The 21,754-nt window shown below is 38.0% G+C and overlaps 1 protein-coding gene across 15 annotated transcripts in view; it reads right to left on the bottom strand.

Moving 5' to 3' along the window:
• Positions 1–21,754, bottom strand: part of ulk4 (unc-51 like kinase 4) — a 125,872-nt gene that overhangs the window by 9,498 nt on the left and 94,620 nt on the right. For 7 of the 15 annotated variants that reach the window (XR_008386543.1, XR_008386542.1, XR_008386544.1 and 4 more), the window contains exons 35-39: positions 19,575–19,760; positions 12,733–12,784; positions 11,201–11,947; positions 9,248–9,337; positions 1,270–1,355 (exon numbers count right to left, since the gene is read on the bottom strand). Coding sequence is in view for 5 of the 15 variants with exons in the window: in XM_053630681.1 (XP_053486656.1) it covers positions 258–357; positions 1,270–1,355; positions 19,575–19,760 (372 nt within the window). In the remaining 10 variants the exon portion in view is untranslated. Of the gene's footprint in view, positions 1–179; positions 358–1,269; positions 1,356–9,247; positions 9,338–11,200; positions 11,948–12,533; positions 12,785–19,574; positions 19,761–21,754 lie in introns of those variants that run through there. The other 8 variants (XM_053630673.1, XM_053630667.1, XR_008386539.1 and 5 more) reach the window with 7 other exon arrangements.

The raw sequence follows: 21,754 nt of genomic DNA, 5'->3' as shown, positions 1-21,754 counted from the left end.
TATACAACCCTTATCCTGGAAATTTTTAGTGTTTCCTTTTCCCTGCTTTAACACACCAGCTTCAACTAGCTAACTAACCACCCTTGCTAAGTAGCTGTGTTAGAGCAAGGACAACACAAAAGTGCAGGATAGGGGGTTTTATAGGAACAGGGATGGGAATTATGAATATTATACTGAGCTTTTGGGAAAAGCAAGTGCTTTATAATTTATTTAAACAATGAAATGTTTACAGCACTAAAAAAGAAATACAAAATGGGTTACATTAAGTGCATTGGGATGGTTCCTGTCCCGTCTTGGCATCCGACTGCTTTCAAAATCTCGGCAGCAAGTGACCCAACTGCAGTGTCTGGCTGAGACCTAGGAAGTGACAGTGCAGAGTTTAAAGATGTGATTTAAAGACAGGTATACTCTTAACATTGCAATTACACTTTTTCACTGATACAAGAATATTTATGTTGAGCCTGAGCCACATGAATGTCTGCTGAAAGTTGTCTGAATATGGTCATGAGAACACTGCCAGGCACAGGCCTATTTAAAAGATGCATGTTGTTCCTCTGTATTATTGATGCACAGTGTGGTGTTAAATACTACATGAAGTTGTCCTATACTGCACAGTAGTAGCTTCCAGACAGAAATATTTACTGCATGTTTACACTTCAACTGGGAAAAATTGACAATCATACAGACAAAGTCCAGTGAAAGTGTTGAGAGAGTAAAGTTCTCTCGCCCACCCAGAGAGCATGGGCAGTTTTGTCCTCTGGAACTACTGGCCACAGATTGCTGTGGTATCAAGATCTGAACTTAGTTTCTGATGATAGGGTGAATGCTTTTCTATTGCATCACTTGGGAGTCTGAGCATGACATTAATTCAATGAGGAGTTGTAAGTCATTCTTCATTATGTGAGAACAGTGGCTGGTGCTGACAGAGTACCTAAAATACAATGCAGCACAGATTACTACCTCTTTTCAACTAAAGCATGGTTGGGCAACTTCAAAAGGATAGCTTTTTCATTTTAGCAGGGGAAAGGGTGGGGGGGATGGAGGGAGCCAAGAGCATCCCAAACAATAGGCCTGTATCAATCTCTGGGAGAGGTAACAGCTCAAGGAACCCCTCATCACACAAGTGTGCTTTGGCCTCTGACCAAAAAAAAAAATGGATCAAAGCATGAGGTCTCTCTGAGAAACTCAAGCAGTGGCCATAAAGTGGGGGCTGAAGCACTGGAAGGTGGAGGAGAAAAAAGAAAATCTAGTTTCTCTGTCCTCCCTTACCTGTTACCATGGGCCAGATTTTGGAGCACATGCACCAGGCTCTGACCTCCTTCTGTACTCCAACCTGCGCGGTCTACTGCACCCATCTGTGTGGGAAAAGATGAAACACAAGAACTTTTAAGAATAACAGAGTACCTTGGGGTCTATTTCCATCACACGTGTATGGTGAGTTGAAAAAACCAAATCACAAACAAAAATCTTTTACATTTTCTACTCATAAGTTTTAAAAACTACAGGCTATCTCAAGTGAAATATGCATCTCAACCACAAGTAAAATTCTAGCTTTTTAAAATCTGGTTAATTCCTAAAGTGCAAAGAGAGAACTGCATTTAGAGATTGTGTCCTTTCCAATTCCACTGAAAGACACTAACACATTATCTAAAAGAAACTGCTGTACATGGATTTCATTTGTATTTCAGCTGTAATAACACACAAAATAATAAATATGTCCATCTTTAAACCTGCCTTTTTTGCAGCCACAGCTACTGAACGTCATCTTGGCGGGAAAATAGCAGAGGCAAGTTCAGAAAGTAAATAAAGCAATTTCTGCATTGTATTCTGGGAACCTTTATTTTTTGGTCATTTTTGTATGTGTCCTAGAATCCAGTTGCAGTAACATTCTTATCTTCTTATCTTATAAAGACAGCAGGTACATAACATGATGATTCAGTGCGTCAGAAACTCTAAGTGACTATTATTAGTCAGTCACTTTTATGTTTATCTTCTGAAGAGCCTCAACAGGATCCTCTGACTATACCTTAACTCAGTGACCTGGGCACTACATCAAATGCAGTGTCTGATTTAAACCTCAGACTGGAGCACTAGGCTGAGTGTGTGTTACACGGAACATTATCTGTACATTGTTACCACATAACATGCATGACCAAGTCAACAACTCATCAAAGAAAATGGACTTCTTTTTTTTCCTTTCAGAATTTTTCTGTACTATCATAAATGTATGTGTGTGTAAAATCATTAATAAGTCGATATAGGAACTTGAGCAGTAATTAATGGATAATTAGAGCTCATGACAGTGCGGAGGCTTTGTGGCTTTGATCTCTGATGTCATCACCCGAGCCTGCCTCACGAAGCACCTGTTACTAGGCAACAGTGTTATGGACCTGGGGGAGATACGCAGCTTCGACTTCTTCCTGTCCTCAATACCACTCAAAACCCTTCTCTCCTAATCCAGTACACAACTCTTACTGCATTCGCTCATCTCTAGCATAAACTACAACATATACACACACTGCTGCTCTCAGCATTAATCAGTTTATTTCCGTGTGCACAAGCCGCATCGTTATTCATCATGCGGAAGCCATAAAGTAATCTAACTCAAAAATGGACATTCTGTGTTAACAACTGGATCTGACTTTAAGATCATGGAGTATAAGACAGATTCACTTTCACTAAGCACTTTATCTTGACAGAGTCATGGTGAAGCCAGAGACTTTCTCGGGTGTGAAGCACCATGCATGTTTTTGGGAAGTAGGAGGAAACCCACAGGAAGCACAAGCAAATAAACATAAAGAGCATAAAAACCCCTCTCTCTCTTTTTCTCACACGCACCTGAGCTCAGGACTGGACCCTGGAGCTGTGAGATGGCAATGTTACCGGCTGTGTCACTGAGCCATAAGACAAAATGTCCCCTGTACGCTCTATTATTAATTATTGTGGCTTACAGGAGTTGGATATTGCATGGTAACTTGAGCATACCTCATGGTAAAAGTAAGTGAATTGTAGCCTGGTATGCATTCATTAAGAAAAGAAAGTGACAAACACTGTACTGATATACTCATAACATCTGAATCTGTATTATTTAGGGAATTTACAATATATTAGATAAATGTACAGAGAAAACAGTTGAAATATTTACTTCTATTGTGAAGCTGTTAGCATGAGAGACATGAAACTTCAATAACTAGCAGGTGGAGTTAATAATGACAGCTTTCCAGCAACTGACTGCAAAGCACTCATCAGGGAGAGCCAGAGCATGTGGAAAATGAGGAAAATAAACCACTTTGTGTTGTATACTTGTGTGCCCTATACAAGGGAAGAATAATAGAGAGTGGAGAGCAAAGGCATACAGAGTGAGAAGGATATTGCACTGGCAAGCACACTATCAAAAGCTCAGACGTCAACATGTATATATGGGATAAGCTGCTTTTCAAGAAACACTGCAAAGAGAAAATAATTACTCATTCAGCTTCATCCTTCACACACAGAAGAAAAAAAATATTTATACAATAGATTTCATCGATTGCCCTCTTTAGAATTTTTTTTTGTATTGGAGCATGACCAGGTATAACGAAGATAGAGACAAGAGGATCTGGACGCGTGCCCGTGCTTACAGAAACACACACACAAACAGATAGAGTTTGTGATAGGTTAAGATACGTATGAACAGACTTTGTATCCTTACATGTATAATCTGTAAAAACAGAGTGGATTTAAAATAAGCTGCTTATAAGAAGATAAAGGCTAAATCCCAGTGTTGAAGGTAATGTAGTGCACCAAGATGACAAGCTTGAAATATGGTTCTTATACGGAACTATACACCTATGTAACTTTATGCACTCCATATCCCTAGCAGCTGTATCAAAGCTCAAATCATTATTTTTGTTAACTTCAATATTCTAAATCTGGGTTTCTTAAACATTTGCCTCTTCAGAATGATTGAATTTTTCATGAAGCTTATTTAAAATCTTTATTTTCCTGAACTTTCCACTGAGCAAACACATTAGGGTCAAGTTGACATTATTCATGGGGCTACTTGTTTTTGAGTTCCTGAGATTTGGATTAAACCAAGTGACCAATCAAACAGGTGAATATCTAGAAAAACACCACAGTGAGGTTGAATAATTCTCAAAGCTGACTGGTGGGTGGGTGGAGAGAGGGTGGAGAGAGAGAGAGACAGAGTGAGCGAGAGAGAGAGGGGATATGTTTATTGTGGCTGTACTGTAAGCGATAACAGGAACTAACTTGTCTCTCAGACATTCCACAACATTAAATCTTGACTGTAACCATTAAAATGTGCAACAGGTCATTCATTAATAAAATAAACATTGTAATCATTGGCAAATTGCTGTGGTATAAGCAGAATAACACACTAGTCCAGTGGTCACCAACCCTGTTCCTGGAGATCTACCTTCCAGAAGACTTTAACTCCAACCATAATTGTGCCCACCTCACCATCTAATCATTGCCTTAAGAAGTTCTTGGTGAACTAAAACAGGAGTGTTAGATTTTGACTGGAGATGTAATCTGCAGGAAGGTAGAACTCAAGCAAGAGGGTTGGTGACCACTGCTCCAGAACATGCTGTTATATGAAAATAATGCACGTTGGGATGGTAACAGCACTCCACGATCACAACACCCTGGTCAGCATTGTTTTCATATACGCACATAGTGTTTTTGCTTACATAATAAATATAATAACTTATAATGGTAAAGGTTGGTAGTGATTTCCACCATAGCTATGCTTCATAGACCCCACATTGAGAATCACTGCTCTAAATAACTCAGTAAAGCAGTTCCAGCTAACAAATACACCTGCTCAATGCTTGTTATGTTTCTTATTCTTTTTCTAATTATTAAGAAATGTCTGATATTTACATTTACATTTATTCATTTAGCAGAAGCTTTTATCCAAAGCGACTTACAACTGAAGAAATACAAGCAAAGCAATGTATCAAGCAGAGAACAATACAAGTAGTGCTACCATACAAGATCTTTAATTGAGTTCTAGAGAAGCAAAGTGTGCAGATTAAAGGTATAAGAGTATTAACATATCACCAAGCTTCTACAAAAATATTACTAAGCTCCTACAGGAGTTAACCATACCTTAGTTAAGTTGTGTAGAAAATCAGATGGAAATGGTACTAGAACATGAATTACATTAACTCCTGAGTGTGATGTAGAAATTAGCCTGTGCACTTAACCCTCTGTGTCTCTCTCGCGCTCATCCTTATCACAGTGAAACACTACAAATGAGTGATTCATATAAGCAGTTGGGATATTCCATTACACAGTTCTCGTTTCTCTGACCATTAATGACCTTAATCATTTTCCATACTGTTTCAACACAAAATGAATTTGAAGTGAGTGCAGTGATCGTATGATAACACTTCATACAGCGCATTGAAGCCAGTGCTAGAAGGCTGGCATGACATTTAATTAACTTGTTGGCATTTGTCTCTTGCTCACTCGTGTGTGGCTGTGGCCTGGACACACACCACTTCATTTTCCGATTTCACAACAGAAGTGAGAACACTGGCATCTGTCATAATATAATGGAGTGTTGTATTTTGAAGGCATATAGAACCTCTCGAGTGTCTTTCGGAAATGTATGAGGCACCAGTGGAAAAAGTATCTTGTTCCAAAAGTAAAAAATCTTTATGTAAAAAGAAGAAAAAACGTCAAAGTGCCACAATCTACTAAGCAAAACAGGTAGAACTCCAAGGAAATCATGCAAGAATAAATAAATATACAGCTACTGCTCTCTTAGGTTCTCCGCTTAGGAACACCAAGTCTCATCTCATGATTTAAAATTAAACCGCAGGGATTAGACACAGTGTTCTGCCCCCATATTAAATAGAGGTATTGTTGTATCCGAGACTTACTCCCTCCGCTTGCTTTGAAATGCTGTTTTAAAACAGGTCCAACACGTACTGGATCTATTTATCATATTATGAGGCAATTAGTGAGCTCTTTGATGGCTTGATAAAAACAGGCATAAATAGATTTTACAGCACGACAATTAATGAATACTAATTAAAAGGGCTTTGTTGGCTGGATTGAGAGGAAGATGAGTGAGTCTGGTTTTCTATCGCTTAATTGAAACCCTTTGTCACTTGTGCACTCACGTGTGGATAAGTACTCCATGTTGTTTAGGGAAAGAGAGGAAAATATCAATTGGTTTGCATAAATGTAATGCTGATTTGCACAGGCTGTAATATGTGCCAGATTCATACAGGTTAATGAACCATATCTCAAAAGTAGAAGAGAGTTAAAAAAAAAAAAAAAAAATCAGCTTGTTTGTCTAATACCAAATCAATGTTCAGAGATAAAATGAAGACAAATGTATATCAAAACTCATGAGCAGTGAATGATTTAGTGTTTTTAATAATGAAGAGATGTTCTGAAGAACAATGTCTGATAAAGCAAGTTTTTATCAAAAATATCAGAACATGTAGAGTAAGGTGTAACATGAATACAAGTGAACTAATGACAAGAAATGTCTGATTTTGAGAAGATCTATTCAGAAACACAGATGCTATACAACAGTGTAGCTGATATGTGAAAAATGACACAAACACTAGTGATTATTATAAAGTTAACACAGCAAATTTCCTGCCCTTTAGTTGTCCTAGATGATATGGGAGATACGGTCTTATCTCCAAACCAATTTACCAAAATCTGCCTTTCCAATCTTACCTTGCAATATCAGTTAAGGACTTGGGAAATTCAAGCAATATGGAACAAACTCATTAATGCACTGCAATCCAGTTATTTAAAACACTACAAGGCTCTTTTCTTGCTGAAGTGTATTTGACATTGGTGATATGCTTGACAGAGTGCGTTCTTGAAGCTATGCTTTTCCTACAATGTGGATAAGCTGATGGTTATAGGTATCATGAGAAAATGTTATCAGCCTCCTGCATTTATTCCTGGTAATATTTCTGTAATATTTCTCCCACCTGAACCGTCCTTCTGCAATTGACCTGCAACCTTATCACCAGCGTGGGAGGCTCAGAGATATATTTTTGATGCTGATGACTGAGGTCTCTGTGCCTAATACACTTCAAATGATTGAGGAATTCGATCAACAGTCTGGTTATAAGAATCATGTACACAAACCTGAAGCTCTTGCACTGCCTGGCCTTTATATCAGCACCGGAATTGAAAGACCTGCACAGGATTTCAGCAAATGATTTGTGCAAACGTAATCTGAACCCAGTGTTTAAATCCCCATGGCTTAATAATAATAATAATAATAATAATAATAATAATAATAATGCTGACTCTACAGGCCTAGCTTGCTTGAAAGTTCCAACACTCATATTTGCTGGTAATTATCCTTCAGGTTGAGGAGAAAGCACCAGATTCATTTTTCTCTTCTTCTTTTTTCACTATTATGTGTCTTTTCTTTTTACTTTTTTATTTTTTTTTTAAAGGGCAGTTGTTATTTGATATTAAAAAAACAACAACCTCAAAATCTTTATCTCCATCAGAGATTGGCAGAATATTACTAGCTTTGGAACATGAAGACTAGTTATCATTCTTTCAAAGCCCTGTTCAAAAAACCCAATATTCCCCCCTGGAGGTTTAAAAAATTTAAAATGCTTTGATAAGAGAATAAAATTAGTTAATAATCTTATATGCAGAGGGCTCCTTATTATTATTATTATTTCATCACACTCAATCCAAAATGTTCTCTTTTCAAAGCTTTTTATCTTTTATTAGTTTGTCATTTCCTAGAGACAAAATTAAACCTTTCTGTGACAGATCCATAATAAGTTCTATTGAACCCTTTTTCTAACAGTGCAATAGCTTGAAAACTTTTTATTCAAGACTCTTCTCTCAACCCTCATTAATTTGACAAGGATTTAAAATTTTATGAAAAAGATTTTAGTTATCCTCTTGATAATGAGGCCTTTGCTGCAATCACAGAATCAGTTACTTAGAGGCTGATTGACAGTTAGTACAAAATATTTCATACACGACACCCACAATTATTACAGCCTCAGAGTAGCAACATCTGTGATTGCATTAGGTCATTGTTGGCTGTATAAATAGTTTTCTACATATAGGTCACCAGAATTTAATCAATTTCTTTTTTCAATTGAAATGATCGACTTTAGTAAAGCTTGTGTCTGCTTCAATCTCAGCAATTTCAAGGTCGATGTCCTTCCCACATTATCAAAACTATGCATTCTTGTTTGAACAGTCATGCAGGCACAAGGCTTTTACTTTTATGTTGAGCTTCAAAGAACAGCTAGCTGAAGATTGTGAAGAGGGTTGCCAGGTTTCAGCAAAATTCCCTTCCTAACTACAACTCAAATACTACACAAAGACTTGAAACTATCCCAAAGTGTTCGAGACTAGGAAAAGGTAGATGTGTTTTTCTTCTTTTCAAGACTAACAAGTAAAATTTCTCATTGCAGTATCTATCTGCAATACATGGACATTATACACAGAACCTGGCTGCCCTGCTCACAGAGCTTAATAAAAGAGCAATGGGAGATAAACAACTCAGTTTTCGCCTAACTGTCCTACTGTGCTCCAAAATAAAACCACATTTGTACCATATTTCTCTAGAAAATAAATAAACATGCTTACATGCTGTGTATGAGCCACTGCTCCATATAACATGTGAATTGTACACTGTGCACAGAGCTGCATATCTCTCCACAAAAATATTAATTGAATTAAAAAAATCATTCTTAAATTATCTTTCTCTAACTTATTAATAGAAAATAGAGCAGTGGTGGCTCAACGCTTAAGGCTCTGGGTTACTGATCAGAAGGTCAGGGGTTCAAACCCCAGCACCGCCAAGCTGCCACTGTTGGGCCCTTGAGCAAGGCCGTTAACCCTCTCTGCTCCAGGGACCCTTCGCTCTGACCCTAACTTCCTAACAAGCTGGGATATGTGAAGAAAAGAATTTCGCTGTAATGTATATGTGACAAATAAAGTTGTCTTCTTCTTCTTCTAAAATACCCTCAGAAAATCATAAGGGTGTTAAATTGAAATGCCACTTAAAGGACCCCGTTTTGACTCGCAGCATCACTGCATCCCAGTTTTATGAAAGTAAAACCTTTTAAAACCTAAAGTAAACCTGATAAAAATATTATTAGATGGCCACTGTTTTCAACTGTAGCCTAAACAACTGTTTCTTGATTTGGGAAAGACGTTGTCTTGTAACATAGTTCGGATGCTTACTCAGTCAGTTTAGACAGAAGATAGAATGAAAAATTACTTCTTTTCCTGCAGGCTTGTTTCTTTTTTCCAGTGTTTTGCAGTGTTTCCAGAACATCTTCCACTACAGACCATGCACCATATTTAAAATCTGAATATGAAAACAGATATGAGTATTTTAAGCACTAAACAGATACAGACATAAATACAGATAATGGCAATGCATTACACCCCTTATTAGTAAACAAACTAGCAAGTATAGCCGACTGTGGCTTTTCTTACTTGGTATGGTTGCACTTGCATGGCTGAACATTCCCAATTCTTTGTGCATATCTTGGTTTAGCTTTCAAATAATTTAAATGATTGGAAAAGATGTGTTACTTGTTGGGAGGTCCAATCTGTTCATACAGTTCAAAGAGAAACTACCAAACACATCAGCAGCCCATGATGGGTTATCTAGAGGAGGTGGTAGAACTAATAGGAAGAACTCAGGAAACCGTGGTTTGGATAGCATACACTACATTTTACTATGACATCTGCTCTTATGATAACCTGTAATGCTTTTCTGCAGTCTAAGCATGCAGTAAATATCACACAGATAAGACATGAGGCGTTTAATATCTTGCCTAGCTTTATAGTTTACATCTTACCCAAAAACAAATGACAAAATTGCTATTACAAATCATCCCTCTTCATGGACTATAGTTGTGACACAATGTTGCTTCCACTGCTGATCTCCAAGTCATGCAATCTAACACTAGCTTAAACTAAAGTATACACATTTTAATTAAGCCAACTCTTGGCTTTCAAACAAAGTTACATTTTTGAGAGAGGAGGAGGTGTTGCTTCACACTATGTCCTCAGATTGACCACAAAGTACTGCAATTCTCTTTCATGCCTCAGAATGATATAAATTATACAGCTCATATCCTCTAGTAGTCATAATGTAGGTGTAAACCAGAGGTCATCTCCATTTCAGTCCCAGAGGGCTGCACAGTTATTGATATTCCTGCTCAGACACCTGATTTAAGTCATCTGTGATTTTACCAGGCTTAGTAGGTATATTACTATACCCCAGTGACTGCAAATGCCAACCTATGGTGTAAACTGTTTCAGTATTAAAGAAAGGAGTTCAGAAAATTGTTGAGAATTACAAACCTCTCTCCTCTACTACCAGGGATGACTGATGTTTGATGGCAAATTTAGTCCACATGATATTATCACCTTCAAATAGGGGCCAATTCACACCTGAGCCAGCATTTAGTGGTAACGTTGTTCCACAAAGAGCTCAGCGAGTTAGTGGCAGAATTTGAGTGGGTGTGCTGTTTCTGAGTACTGATAAGCAGTTGGGATGAACACTAATGCAGATATGTGGAGATAGCATTGTTTTCTTCCTAACACAATGCAGAATAGATCAGGCTGATGGGATGGAGGAGAGATAAGACTGGAAATATGTGGAAGAATATTGTTGCATTAGCTCTACTTTTAAGCTTGAACAAGCAACAGCATTGAAATAGATGTCTGCTAAAATCCAATCTGTACAAGGTCGGAGTCATGAGCAAGCAGCAGTGGCAACTAGCAAATACATTCAACAATGCACAGTGGCACCGAGTTCATTTTATTCCTCCTCAGTCAGGTGTTTTATTGAAAGTACATAGCGCTAAAGTTATACATCCAATAACCTTGTTGATTTGGCTCTTCACTTTTGATCTATTATGATACAGTGACTAAATAATACATAGGTACATTTTATGCACGTTTTATTTACATTTTATGCACATATGCTACAGATTAGCCTAGCAACGGTGTAAAATAAATAACCTTGACATAAACTCTTAATACGCCAATCAAGGAAAAGTCATTAAACAGAACCTCAAATAAACTCCAACCCTACCATCTCAGTCCTCATCCTGTGCCAGCAACATATTGCTCAACTATGTAGAATCCCCTTTCAAAACAAGCTCCTGTCTACTGCTGGTGAAACAGTGTGCAAATCTGTGGTTGTGAACCTCACCTGCTGGCCCATAGTACCGTACGTGGGTCAATATTCTTTCAAGCAGCAGCCGGAGAGAGAGAGGAGGACCATTGCTGCTGTCATGCTGTGATGGGGTGCAAGCTGTAGGGGTGGCCAGAACCGAGCTAATGAGCACAGCTCTCAATCCCAGGAGTGCGAGCACATCGAGTGTGTCTGTGTGTGTGTGTGTGTGAGAGAGAGAGAGAGAGAGAGAGAGAGAGAGAGAGAGTGTCTGATAGAACCGCTGTCCTCCTCCTACCTCTGCATAATTCATGCACTCAATACAGACAGCCACTCGCCCCCTGTCCTGGGAGCAGTGTATGTGTGTGCATGTGCTATAAGGGTATATGTCTCTCTCGCCTTCGATCACTTTCACTCACTCCCCAAACAGTGACTGCATCTCCACGTCTCTTATTAGCACTTGTCACACATCAGCAAACAAGGTTTATTGATTATTTACAGATCTATCCTCATTAACTAACTGAGATATCTACAGTACATTAAGAATGGCGACTGGCATATCAAATATATAAATACATATTGTTTCTTATAATGTTCAGTATAATGACATTCTTAGAAGTAAGACAGAGGAAAAAGAAAAAAAAACTCTGACATTGAACTGACTGGAGAAATTCAACCTAAAATCTCCTAGCATGTCCAGTAGCAAGGTAAGAGGGACCCCGTGTGCAGGTCTCAGAGTTTTGACAAGCTGATTGCTCTGCTGTAGTCTTGGAGCCTGAGCAGGAGCTGAGAGCATTAATATGACATGGAGTCTTGTATAAATGTTGCCTGCACACAAAAGTGATGAGTCCACCACATTTCACACATGCTGGAATGCATTTTCAGTAAACTTGACATGAAATTGAGTAAGAAGCTAAGCACACTTTAGACCATGTGTACACACATTTTGCTCAGTTGTATTTGACCGAGCACAGAAAAGTAGTGAAACTGCCAAGAAGCTTCAATTTCATGGTGAACAGCTATACCATTAAAGTGCAAATTGGAGCAAATGACCGCACTGACATAGCGATAATAATGCCATCAGAGAATAATTTTTTTTATGTAAGCTCATTTTACTCTAGCAACGTGCCAATGATTTGTAAAGGGCAAATGTGTCTAACTAATATAACGAATATTGTCGCAAGATGGCCATGGTGAACTCATGATTCATTCAGAAATAACAGTGATTTGGATACAGATGTCTGGAGTTGTGAATGAACCATAAAGAGCTGTGAACCAGTAAGGGTTCCTTAATAGCTCAATTTGGGAAACAATTAAGGTTTCTACTCAGAATCCTACAACAGAGTGTTCCCTTTTAGAAAGGACCAATAAGAAACCTTTTTGGTGTGTATAAAGAAATAAACAGGTGATTCCACGATTGGGGTGCCATTTGAGTTCCACTGATATAACATTTACAATCATGTATGTAAAGTTATATACATTAAAACACATTTAAACACAGTTCAAGTGTCCTTCAGAACACCCAATGTGCATATTTCAGAAAATAACTTAACACACTAAAATAAACTAACCCCGCCTTGTGCCCGATGCTCCCTGGGATAGGCTCCAGGTTTCCCCATGACCCTGAAAAGGATAAAGCGGTATAGAAGATGGATGGATGGATGGATTAAAATAAACTAATCTACAGCACTTAAAAACATGTTTTTGTCTGTCCCAGCCCACTATAACTTCACTTTCCCTTGAAATATAATCAATGAAATACTTCAAAAATCATATTATTTTTGCATTAAATGTGTGAATCCATTTAACATCTCATGCTTGAATCATCCTTTTCGAGAAGTCCTCCATTATAGATTATGGAAAATCTACCTAACATTCACTTTCTACATTCACAACACATTCACCCCTGTGAAATATTTGGAATATTCCTCAGCTCAAGAAGTTGCATCATCCAAATTTCCTACAGATCATGGGGAGAAGAAAAGTAAGTTCTCTCATTTTCAGAGTTCTCTCTCAAGTCGATTATTAATTAATAAAAATACTTTTTATACAACTCATTACACACACACACACAAGCTGATATATATATATATATATATATATATATATATATATATATATATATATATATATATATATATGGTAGTCAACCACATTTTGTTTACAATTTGCTATATATTCTATGCTAAAAAAAACACTCAACCCTGTTACCCATTTAATTGCAAATTGCAGTAGTCAAAGAACTTGCTTTTTTGGAGTCAATGTTGAAAAAAGATTTAGGAAAAAGTTAACTTTTTTTTTTTTTTTTTTTTTTTTTTTTTTTAGAGCTAGAAGAGCTAAATGGCACCCCAGTTGTGAAATCACTCAAACAACACTGCATAACTCTCCTGTGCAGCCTGCTTTCTGTTCATAGTGTTGGAAAACATCTTTTTAATTGGTCATTTGTGTATTACAAACTTCAAGTACTGTAAAATAAAAAGTTCCTCTTGCACACTGGTAACTGTTCCTATGGATTCTCCAATAATTGAGGCAATTGTTCAAACAGAATGACCTGCAATGTCTCAGTACCTCTGCCAGTTGCGTCAAACACTAACTTTTTTTTGTAGGATTGAAACAAATACCATAAATACATATAGTTCCTCATCTGCTATATACATGTTATATATCTTGGCAATAAAATTCCAAATATATGTACTGTATAACATCATACTGACAAATATAAGTAAGAAGATATGTAACACTGTCCATTCAAATATGCACACTGTATGTGTCAAAACATCTGTAAACTGATTTCAAATTATATCAATATATATTCAGAAAATTAAGGTAGATATATTTTCTTTGCACAACTGTCTTGTTTTTGTTGCTTTTAATCATCTGCTACATGAGTAATTAGCTTGTTAGCATCTGTTGTGTCTTAACACGAAAAATAACATAGACTGCTTTTTACCATCATTTAATTATTCCAAAATGGCATATCACTGGGTCAATAAGGCAGGTGAGAGGTTTGTGCAAGTGTGCTCAATTTCACATTAATTGGGTGCACATGACCTTGAGCACACACATTTTAGTGTAAGAGCCTCACATATTTTAATACATGGTCATTTCCTTCCATTAGCACTCAGGTGGAAAAGTCTCACTGTAGCTGGGACAAGGACAGCCAGGCATCAATTAATAGGAATGCACAGTCACTAAAGCACTTACACACAGCCCTTTACTATCAGTCACAGCCAATCAGAAAGTCAATGCTATACACACGGCCTAAAGTGTCATACTAAATCATCAATCCATGACATTTTGAAAATTTCCTCAACAATCACCCCTATTTCTCAGGTGTACAGGCAAGTTCATATTCCCAAACTAAAGTAAACCATGTTACAACCGGAGTGCTTAAGTAACCACTAAGTATAACAAATCAATAAAGTGCCAGTCAATCTCCTGATTTGTTAAACATCATCCAACATGCACACTCGCATACCTGACCTTGATCCACATGCCTACAGACAGGCAGACACACCCGATTATTACCAGTTCTTAAATCCGGATCAATATTCCCTGAGCCACTGTGTAGAATATAGTGCTTGACAGATAGACAGTGCTATTCTTTTCCATCTTAGCTACTAGATCTTGACAGCACTAACACACTCCCTGAAGACCTAACTAGACCTAACCTCTTAATTACACACATGGCAACTTTGACAGCCATGCTGTAACTACAGCTAAATGATAAGACACACAGTCAGGTCCATAAGTATTTGGACAGTGACACAATTGGTTTGTTATTTTGTCTCTGTACAACACCACAATGGATTTGAAAGGAAGGGAGTTAACAAAAATATCGCATTAACCGTTTAAGAATTACAGTCATTTCCACAGACTTAAAAGTAATTGGACAAACTAACAATCATAAATATTAGGATTATTTTTAATACATGGATCCAAATCCTTTACAGTCCATGACTATCTCAAATCTGGAACCCATGGACATCACCAAATGCCGAGTTTCCTCCCTTGATAAGCCATGTCAGGCTTTTACTGCAGCCGCCTTCAGTTGCTGCTTGTTGGTGTCACTGTCCAAATACTTATGGACCTGCTAAATAGTAGCATTGCTTAAATAGAGTAATCCTTTACATTAAGGTTTACTTAACCAACAATAACTACTGCATTAGTTAACATGAACAAACCCTGAGCTTTATGAAGAGTATTAACTAATGTTTGTTTTAATGATAATGAAATACATAGGCACTGACAGTTTACTCAATCCGTGACTAAAAATAACCACATAAATGAGGGGAAAAAAAAATCAGTTACAGCATGTTATGACATGCTAATAACATACAAACTACTGACCTCATGTGTAAACAATGAAACTTTATTTATGGAAATTGTGTTCGGAATTCTGCCAGTTAACAACCGCAAACTTGTTCATTAAGGTGCTGCTCAGATTATTCATTATGGACTTAATTATTTATATTTCATTATGTTCAATATGGGCTTACTTATTTATATTTATAATAATTTGGCTGATTGTTACAAAAAAACAATCACAAGTATTAGTTACTATGTTAACATTACTTAACCAACAATGTATGAATGTTGAAGTGCATGGTTTGTTCATGTTAACTCTTGTGTTAAATAATGTCAGCTAAGGGAACCTTGATGTAAAAGTTTTACCAGCGGGAGGTTTATGATCCTGTTCAGTCTTAATGAGGACAATTAGAGCCGTCATGGGAGGGACGAGCTTCTGTAATAGCATAAGAAAGCAAATGCAGTGCTGTGTGATCAGACAACTGAGGAAAAATAAATAATCATTTGAGACTGAAATGTGAACATTTTAAATTCATAGTTTAAACAAGACACAGAAAGGGGATGAAAGGAAGCCACAGAAACGTTATGTTGAGAGGCACTGGTTTAAACAGGCAGACAAAGATATGTTTTGTTTTGTTTTTAGCCGTTTAGGTACTTATTTAGGTGCAATTATCACCGTGATGACAGAATTACTCAAGGGCAATTACAGTAAACAGCACGAGCATGAGAATATTCCAGGCTTGCAGAACAATGCCATACTTCAACAACATGATCCTTATGACAAGTATACTAAAAGCTTTATCAGAACCATAATAGGTGCACGCACACGCACACACATACACTTCAAAGCCTGAAGAAGCAAGATACTTCTCTTTAGCAAGGATGCTCAAGATGTATTACGATATTAGCCTTTACACTGTTGGGAACATTTGAGTGAACATGAGGAGAAGCCAGAAAAAGAGATGATGAAAGAGTGATGGGGCATTACCCCATGGTCAGCTACCAGGTCTGTAACAGCAAACACACATGCAGAAGTAAAAGAGCAGCAAATCATACCTATCACAGCCTTTTCCCATTTAAGGCTATGACAGTCAGCTGATTAGAGCCATGATTCATATATTTAAATATGATATATTGAAATATAACAAATACATAAGATAGTATGCGAATAAGAAATGAATAAGAAAGCCTTAACTTCACTTCCATATCGGTCATGTTGAGTATTTTATGCCAACATTTTGATACAAAATGTTCTCCTATTATCTTTTTGTCTCATAATGCGTTATGATAAGAATGAGATCCTCACATCTTTAGCTTGATTAAAGTGGACAGCAGCCATTTACTTTCTCATGTTCAGCAGTTCAGTCTTTTTGATCTGCTTGTGTTTCAGAAGGCATGGTTTGATAGTTCCTTTACAATAGCGGGTATGTTGCAAAAGCAGTGAGATCAAACTTTGTTTTAATAAATAGCCTCATCTCTCACTCATAAATTTATCTACTCTGCTTCTAAGATCAGCGAACCTGAGAGAGCACTGGGTGGTTCATAATTAGTTTAATAAAAAGTGTAATAAGCATTAATAATAAGCAGTTTATAATTTTAAAACAGTCTTTCCCTCCCATTATCTGACTCCACTGCCTCTGTTTAAACCATTTAAGTTTGCTTTGGCTAGACTGGAGCTAATTTACAGGCCAGAGGCTTTTTTTTTTTTTTTTTTAACCAGAAACCTGAGAAGAGGAAATAGCTGAGGAAAATAGCTAGACCCAATGAACCAGAATGTTTTTCTCAAATATACTTTAAATTCTATGCCTATTACAGGTCTAGACATTTCAAAAATCGAAATTTCTAGCATTTCCACAAAAAAAAAAATCTTTTAACTAGAGAGCACACAGAGACCAAACCAAACAGCCCGTGGTGAGCATACCAGGGAAGAATGTGTAAGGTATGTGTGAGCCTGAGAAGAGTCTGCTCTCACTGAGCCTTATGAGGCATCTGCTACTGTCCAAATGCATTCAGTGCCTGAACATAGATGAGATCATCATAGCCATAACTCAGTCCTCTCCCTTGGCAAAAGGACAGTCACATTTTCATTTCTCTTTCAAGATTATTTCAATAATATATCTGTGGACATCTGATGTCTAATACTGATCATGAGCAAATGTTTACAACTAACTGATACCATAACATACACCGATTTTGAACTCTGTGTGTGCGTACATGAGAGGGAGGGGGGGGGAGGGGGTTGGCGGGGCGGGAGGGGGGGGCATTGGAGGAAAGAACACACATAGCCTTGAGTTATTGATGGTCTGTTCTTCCTTCAGGGCAAAGCCCAATCTTTCACGCTTCCCCACCGACACGCAGCACAAACAGCACAGTTCCTGCTACACAACTTATCCAATATTGAAGAGAATTTTCTGTTTGCTGGATACACATTCAAAACATGGCTGACACTTTGTCTTTACCTCACACTAGAGTGATTTAAAGAGTGAGTTTTTATTCCACATCTCTAAAGGTGATAATATTTTAGAGCAGGGGTATTCAACTAAAATTTGTAAAATGTACAGTTACATAAGATTCCTTGTTTACAAAGGTCTGGAGAAGCAACATGACTGAATGGCAACAACAGTTACCTTTTAATGCTTAACCATTACTTAATGATTACTGTAGTTTATATCCTAAAATAAGACTATTTGAAATGGTTGCTTTGTTTCATAGTGACACTTCACATTACCACTTATGACTAGAGCCATGGACACTGAACGGATGAGGCATCTGTTTTAAATTTTGAACTTCTCTGCCCCTTTTGTATTTAATGATTATGTTTTCATCATTGACATTTTTTTTTTTTTTTAAACAAGCCATGTCGTTAGTTTGCCGAAGGTAAATAAAATGAAAAATCCTTTTTCTGACCTAATCTTTTAGATTAGAGCCTGTAACTACTCACCGGTGTGATCAGCTGGCTTAAGCTAAACAATTACATTAATGTTGCAACAAAGGATCTGCTACATAATTCACACTGGTTTTCAAAACTAGTCGCTGAACTATGACTATTTTTTTTTTCTTCCATACCTTAATACGCTCTGCTGCAACTATTTCAAGTACTCAGTTCGGTCCACTGAAATACTTTTGCTGAGTCTGCATCTGGACTGTGGTCCACCAGCTGACGACTCGTGTTTTAGAGTCTGTTCAATATCCATTGTTTTCCCAAAGTTTGCACAACAAATGTGTGCTAGAAATATGCAGTACAGTCTGTATGTAACTGGACAGTATAACCTATACGGTTATGTGAACTGACAACTTTAGCACACTGCTGTTGTCTCAACATGAAGTCAGAGTAAGTGTCAGTGGCGCTGCCAGTAAAGCAGGCCATGACAGAGATATAGCCAAAACAGGTGTATCAAAATGGATTGTTTGTTATACTGGTTTTGCCAAACTGCTCTGTGGATTTTAACAGCGCATATATTTTATATATATATATATATATATATATATATATATATATATATATATATATATATATATATATATATATATATATATAGACAGATGAGACTGAAATGTATTCATACCAGTGTGATGGACTGAGTAAAGTGCACAGACTTCATGGCACCTCAGGTGTTGCATGGGCAAAACATGACTGTCATTCCAACTAGCTCAATTATGTTTGTTAATGATAACTGTCAGCAATAGTCAAGGGTTGTGTAGAAGCACTGTTGACACAATGCCTCAAATTGCAGTAGCTGTTGCCTTACCTTGTAACATAACACTGAATAAATTAAGGTAAGACTGAAGGTAAAAGCTGTAACAAAAATGGCTGCTTTTACATGCATATTAATTTAGTTCGTTATTAAAATGTGTTAAAAATATCAAAAATAGACCTAACTAAAACAATCATGATCATTTGTGCTCTGAGAACATACCAAAACAAAAAGCTCCTTTTGGCTTGCATGCCTGGCAGAACATTTCCAGGAAAGGTACAAAGTGTCTTGTGTTGTTGACGGATCCCATATTGGAAGTTCAGTTCAGTTGTTTCCTGTTTATACTATAATATGAAGAAGTCTATGCACTTCGGACTGGCTGCATAGCAACAAAATGCACGATCACTCACCAGACGTTTGAGGACATGGAGCAGCAGTCTCTGCTGTCTAGGCTCAGTGTGTAGTTGAAATGTGCGTGTGAGGCTGAGCAGGTCTTTAGGGGTCAGATGATCAGCCGCATCCCTGCCATACAGCTGAGTTAGTAGTGATACACACTGACTGGCATCCTCATACACCTCTGCATCACCACATGGCAGCTAAGAAAAGAGAGATATACAGGAAACACCCCTGAAAGGTTGATAGCTCTATAAAAAGGTCCCTTAACAAACAAACAAAAAAGTCATATTTACCAATAGCAGTGCCTTATTGTACAATGTCAACAGATAGGACAAATGTAATTTAGCATAAAACCTGTGTCTCAATTGTTGGGAAGACTCTGAGGTTGCTGCCTTTTGTGCTTCATGTCCAACCAGAGCACAACATAGACACACTCATGTTTCGGATGTAGAGCGTATTGGGCCAAATCTGTGTGTGACTTGTTCAGTGAGCATGATGCAACACTGGGACACTTTCACTGGCCTGCAAAATCTCCGGACCTCAATCCCACAGAAAACTTGTGGGATTATTTGGAACAGCAGGTGAAACTCCAAAATAAGCTCCACAAGCTCTAGCTGAATTGTTCACACAGTCAGTGGAAGAGTGGGCTAAAACTGACAGGAACTCTCGCAAGACACTGGTGCCTTCCTTACCTGACAGGACTGGTGCTGTTATTAAGGTGAGGAGACGTGTAACCATGTATTAGGAAAGAAATTACATATGTTACTAATTTTTTGTCCAGGAGCCCTGTATTGGGAGAGTAAAATAAATAACCTTTGAAATAAGACTTGAACAAAAATGTACATTTAAAACAAAACTGTAAAATATGCCAAAGTAGGAGTCATAGTAGGTTGTTACTGAAAAGTATTATTAAAGTAGTATTCGTGCTATAGCACAAGTTTAATTTTATGAATCTGTCTATATAGTGTTACATCTAAATGAAAACAATAACCCTCCTGAGACAATAAAGCAGAATCCGCTTCTATGGGTAGAGTGGCGTGTTAAAAAGAGAGGTTGATACAGACATTATTCCTAAAACAGCCGTAATTGGGGGAGTGCGGCACTGATCCTCAGAGACTGACACATTCATAGTTATGAGCTAAACACGCCCAGCAGAGGATCGGTTTAGGGATAGTGAATGAGACCTCTTAAAGCAGCACTAGTCAATGCCCTTCCAGACAGAAAGAGAGGGACCGCGTCATGAGGCCATGGGGATTTTCTCTGCAGCTCTCCTATTCCCCTCAAAGCCTGTGGAGAGAACTCTGGGATCCCGATTTCTTTTTCTGTACTGATCCGTTGCTGCCCCATTCCATAGAAACCTAATCCCATGAGGCCACGGGGCAAGCACTGGCCGCGCCTAATCCTGCCCCCTTTTTGTGATGCCGCCGGCCACGCCAGAATGGGTGGAATGCTTAAGGCCCAAACAATGGCCCCCAAAGAGCGCCGCCTCTCTGCCCTGGACGAGGGGCGGAGTGGAGCCAGAGCCCCAGGCTGAATGGCCTTTGGTGTGTTTGCACAGACTCACTCGCCCAGTATTGTTCGCATGCCAGCACAGAGTCAGTGCAGAACAAGAGTTAACACCTGCTTAGCCAGTCTCATAAAACCACCATGTTTACTTAGCATAGCTAGTGGATGCACCAGGGAAATAGGGCAGAGGAGCCTAATGGGAATGGGTGGCTGAAAAGCGGGCTGGAATCAGAGAGATTAGGGTGTGTTAATGCCACTGTGTGTGCTGAAAGGCTGATTGCGGGGAAAAAGAGACAAAGTTCTACTGAGGCCTACGGGGACATGTAGCACTGCTGCCCTCTTATGACCTCTAAGTGTGCTTTGTGACAGACAATAAGTACTCTTCACACTACTTTGCCCCTGCACACGTGCATACACACGGTGTTAGAAATTGTGACTGGTATACATGAAAACACATCCATTTTAAACCCAGTGGTGAAAAACTAGGTCAGTTTAGAAAACCGTCAGGCTAAATCTTTATCTTATTATTGAAAGTGCATTTCTTCTGTAGATTATGAGAGGTTACATCAATAATCTGTACTCGTAAATCTGTAAATGTAAAATGTAATGCACGCCTAGGTAAAATTTATTGTATTCAACCGTTTTCAATGTTACGTAATGACATTTTTTTTTTTTTAATCAATTTACC

The sequence above is a fragment of the Ictalurus furcatus genome, chromosome 1, assembly GCF_023375685.1.
Source record: "Ictalurus furcatus strain D&B chromosome 1, Billie_1.0, whole genome shotgun sequence".
Classification (NCBI taxonomy): domain Eukaryota; kingdom Metazoa; phylum Chordata; class Actinopteri; order Siluriformes; family Ictaluridae; genus Ictalurus; species Ictalurus furcatus.
This window is presented reverse-complemented; position numbering and strand designations above follow the sequence as displayed.